The following is a 4,481-nucleotide window of genomic DNA, read 5'->3' on the forward strand; positions in this document are numbered from 1 at the left end:
CTTTAAATTTTAGATAAATATTATTATTTTTTCCCATTCCCATAAATTTATATAAGCTAATTGGATAAATATTTGACACGCGATTAATTACGAAATTATTGATCTTAATTTCTACACAAAGTTTCTATGCATTTTATTTGCTGCAAAGTATATTTGTAGAATGATTCGCCAAAATTATTCAAGTAATTATATTCAATTATTTATCGGCATATAATCGCGATTTGCATCACAATCTTCTCTTAATTATACAGATAATAAGTTAATGTGCAATTGGGGTTTTACATTAGCAAACTTAAGAAACAGGGGGTAATAATAGTAAATGCATATATGTATATATATATATATATATATTACTGATATGGACAAGACTTATTTCACAGAAACGTTACAACTTCATGTCCCATTTACAGCATTGCACTTGTATAAAGTGCATGATGCAAGCAGCTAAAGCATGCAACAAAAAAACTAGAAGACAATGATGTGAGAGACTTTTCTACAAAACAGAAATTCGCTTAACACAGATGCAATACTTTTAGTTGGAATATGTTCTGCAGTAATCATCCCGGACAACATTCGTGTAAAATAATTTGTTATTTTTAATCACAGCGAAAACAACACGAAAAACAATAAAAGAAAACATATTCCAGCAGTGACATGATGCTATTTTCTTTTTTCTTTTTTGTCCTTATGTTCTAAAATATATTCATCAAAAAGGACAGTCTCGTGTTATAATGAATAATTGGCCTCACAGTAGACATTAGTCATACATCGTGTATTAATACATCGTGTCGATAAAATAAGGAGGCACGGGCTAGCAATATCAATCCGTGTCCCAAAAGGGAATACCTTCAAGCAAGCAAAGCTTCGCGCAATACATTCGAGGCCAGGATATGATTTATTAGGGACATCGTTAGTTTTTTTAGCGTGTATAGGATTGTTTGTTAGATACAGAACTTACTTATGTTAGTAAGTAAGATTAGGGTTGGGGCCTAGGACAGGTCGTCGCCGCCCCGCGGATACGACAGTCATCGAGCCACGTATTGTCCCCCCATCATATCTACGGGCAACAACAAGTATCGTTTAGTTTGCGCAGAAAATAAAAGATATCATTAAAAAAGGGGGATTATGATTGTTCGCGGAATCACAAATGTACGTATTTCACAGCATAATTAACCTTTATCAGTACAGAGCAAATATATCATCTAGATGTCACCTATGATAATTACTCGATAATCACAGTTTTTAAGAAAAATATAATAGAGACACAAAAATATATTAAAAATATATTCATTTAAGAGATTGTAAAAAAAGATGAAGAATTTCTTATTTTCTGCACAAATCAAAACCTTCCTAAACTCTCAATAGAACTGTCCGTCTTGAGTTTCTGTTTATATCTACCTTATGTTCAATTATTCAAAGATAGTCAATAACAGCTCAGAGATATCATTAGCCATGATCAAATGCATCTTTTCTCTTTTAAATCGTTCGCAAAAACGATTTCAAACGTTGGTAATTCCTGTAAGCTCTCAAGTAATCTATTGTAGCCTGAACAGAACATGTGAATGCAATTATAAATATTAACCTGCCTCTTAATTATTACATTTATAGAAAACTATTTATATAAATAGTGAATAATGAAAAAAAGTCATGACTTTTCTTTCTATAGCGGTACCCATTTGCTGAGAAGACCGATTCAGAGGAAACTATGGATTAAATGTATCATTAGGTGAAGTAATCAAATATAATATTAATAATGAATGATGAATGAAATCAAGCGACATAGAGCCATACTTTGATAGTAAGATCATATTTCTCGCTGCAATTAATCGTTTAAGGTACAGTTATTGTGACATAATGCAAACCTGACACGTTTTCAACTTCAGCTATAGTTATTTGAATTGTGATAACCGTGCGACACGGAATTACACGGCGTGGGCATGGATGAGACAATTCAACATTGAAAACCTGTCAGCTTCGAAGAAACTCAGATGTGAAGCACATAAATGCGTATTCGGTACTTCTCTCCTTTATGTTACACAGTGATTCGGCAAAATGAGATGACGGCTAAATGGTTAATCGGACTTACCATGATCCTGGCTCATCGACACCACTGCCGGACTCGTGCTCGCGCTATTGGCAGCAGCAACGTTCGTGTTGGTCCCCTCATCGGCTGTCCTCTTAAAGAAGTTGTGCTGAAGTGCGTAATACGGCGTTACCCGTGTCTTCGGATCGAAATCCAACATCCGTACAATTAGGTCCTTAAACTTGAGATAATCGGACATCGAATGGCCTGGTTCCCCCATTCTCCTGCCGCCGGGGCCACCGCTTTCGACACCTAAAATATCGTGTAAGCGCCTCGTGCCGGGAGGTTTGTATTTTTTACCGTCCTTGGATTTTTTCAGCACGTACGAGCCATCCGTGGAGACTTTGTCAAAGTACTTCCGCGCTTTGTGCGCTTGGTCCAGTATATGTTTCGGTGGCATTCCTAGTACTTCTACGATTTTGTTCATTTGATCGACCTGCAAATCATAAGAAATTCCTTATGTTGCATGAAATTTACATTATATCGAACGTAACATGCACCTTCCAATCAGATAAACTTTTTGCCATGTAAATGTATCTTAATACGATAGCGTCTCGTACTAGTAATTAATTATCGAGAGCTACAAATTCAACATGATTAAAAACAATTTGTATAATGGTCGGTCTTTACCTCATTGGCCCCACTAAATAGAGGTTCTCCCGTGTGCATTTCTACTAAAATACATCCCAGACTCCACATGTCTATCGCGAGGTCATAAGGTATTCCTAACAAGACTTCCGGAGATCTGTAGAACCTGGACTGGATATACTGATATATCTGCAAACGCAAAAAGAAAAGAAAAAAGACAAGTGAAAAGGACCGACAGATCAAAAGAGAATGTGCGCTAATTAGCTCTTTCTAAGACACCCACTCTTTGTCCAAGTTGACACGAGCTACCGAAGTCGACTATTTTTATCGCACTTCGTTTGGGATTGCACAAAAGGATGTTTTCAGGTTTCAGATCACAGTGAATGATGTTCAATTCCGGCGTAGACAGGAACAAGAGGGCAGTACACAGTTGCTGTGCAAACTTTCTTGTCAAGTTCAATGACACTCCTCGGAAATTCGTATTTCTAAGTAGGTCATATAGATTATACGATAGCAGTTCGAATACCAGACATAAGTGATTTCGCCACATAAAATGCCTCTTCAGTTTAACTGTAATCAAAAAGAGAGAAGGTGTTAGACGTCACGTCGCGCGATATCTCTTAATTATAGCACAGTTTATACTGGCGCACCTATATAATACTTGTTGTCGGTATCCGCTCTATTCATCATTTCCAATAGCCTAACTTCGATTTGCGCTTGATTAAGAAAAGGCTTCTTGTTCTTGATGATTTTTATTGCCACTTGCGTTTGCTCTTCGTGGTCAAATGCTTTCACTACTTGGCCAAAACTGCCTTTACCTGTAAACAGAAAACGTATAAATACATCGAATAAGTAAAATAAATTCAATTCGAATAAATAAAATCAATTTGAATAAATGTAATATTTTTAAACAACAGTTGTTAAAAATAACATATTATTGATTACGTATTTAAAAAATATATTCGAGAAATAAAAATTATCGATTATATCATCGGAAAATCATAGCGGTATTATATTTGTTCGATAAATACAATTAACTCGATATTGCTTGTCTTCTTTCGTCTTACCTATTAAAGAATCGATCTCGTATCGATCGAGGAACTTTTCCCCATTCTTGATGATATAATCGTGATTATCGTCATCCCAACCATCGTTGTAGAGTTTCCTCTCCTTCTTATGCGAACCATCTTCCCCTTGCATCTGCTGTGCTCTTCTCTTCTTCTTCGCATAGTAAACCTAGAAAAGAAATTAACGAAATTAGTCACTATGTCCTCGATATATAATTGAAAGTTTGACAGAATTCTATGCTCCATATGAGCAACAGAAACATTCAAGAAAATTATCGAAAAATAAATAACTACCGAAACGTAACAATTTATCATATCATAATTATTTCTAATGCTAAACTTTTTATCATCGATCTTTTCTCCCTCCTGTTTTCGAAAATGTGAGAGTGAATTATAAAAATTTCGCATTTATTCAAATATAATGTTTTTTTATTTATTTAGTATTCATTAGGATTATTTTACGTTATCGTATCGAATTCTAAAACGGAGTTCTTCGTCAAGTCATGACTTATGTAATCGATCGTATTCATCGGGGAAAGGTAACTGAGCTTGGACAATCAACCAATTGATCCAAAAGTTCGTGCGACCCGCTTATCTTTATCAATTCACCTAGCAAACGGGGTTACATAACGAGTCACGCGGCCAGAGGTTATTATTCGCGCATGTAGGCTGCAGGTCCATGACGTTCCGCGAGATGAAGAGGAGAGGAAGAGAGAGAGAGAGAGAGAGAGAGAGAGAGAGAA

The 4,481-nt window shown here is 35.8% G+C and overlaps 1 protein-coding gene across 1 annotated transcript in view; it reads right to left on the bottom strand.

Moving 5' to 3' along the window:
• The window catches only part of LOC105619655 (serine/threonine-protein kinase minibrain), a 36,481-nt gene that overhangs the window by 2,135 nt on the left and 29,865 nt on the right, over positions 1 to 4,481 (bottom strand). Inside the window, 5 exon segments of the mRNA XM_012201178.1 lie at positions 2,087 to 2,519; positions 2,714 to 2,860; positions 2,955 to 3,241; positions 3,322 to 3,489; positions 3,739 to 3,907. Of these exon segments, the coding sequence (XP_012056568.1) occupies positions 2,087 to 2,519; positions 2,714 to 2,860; positions 2,955 to 3,241; positions 3,322 to 3,489; positions 3,739 to 3,907 (1,204 nt within the window).

This window comes from Atta cephalotes (assembly GCF_000143395.1).
Source record: "Atta cephalotes unplaced genomic scaffold scaffold00002, whole genome shotgun sequence".
NCBI lineage: Eukaryota > Metazoa > Arthropoda > Insecta > Hymenoptera > Formicidae > Atta > Atta cephalotes.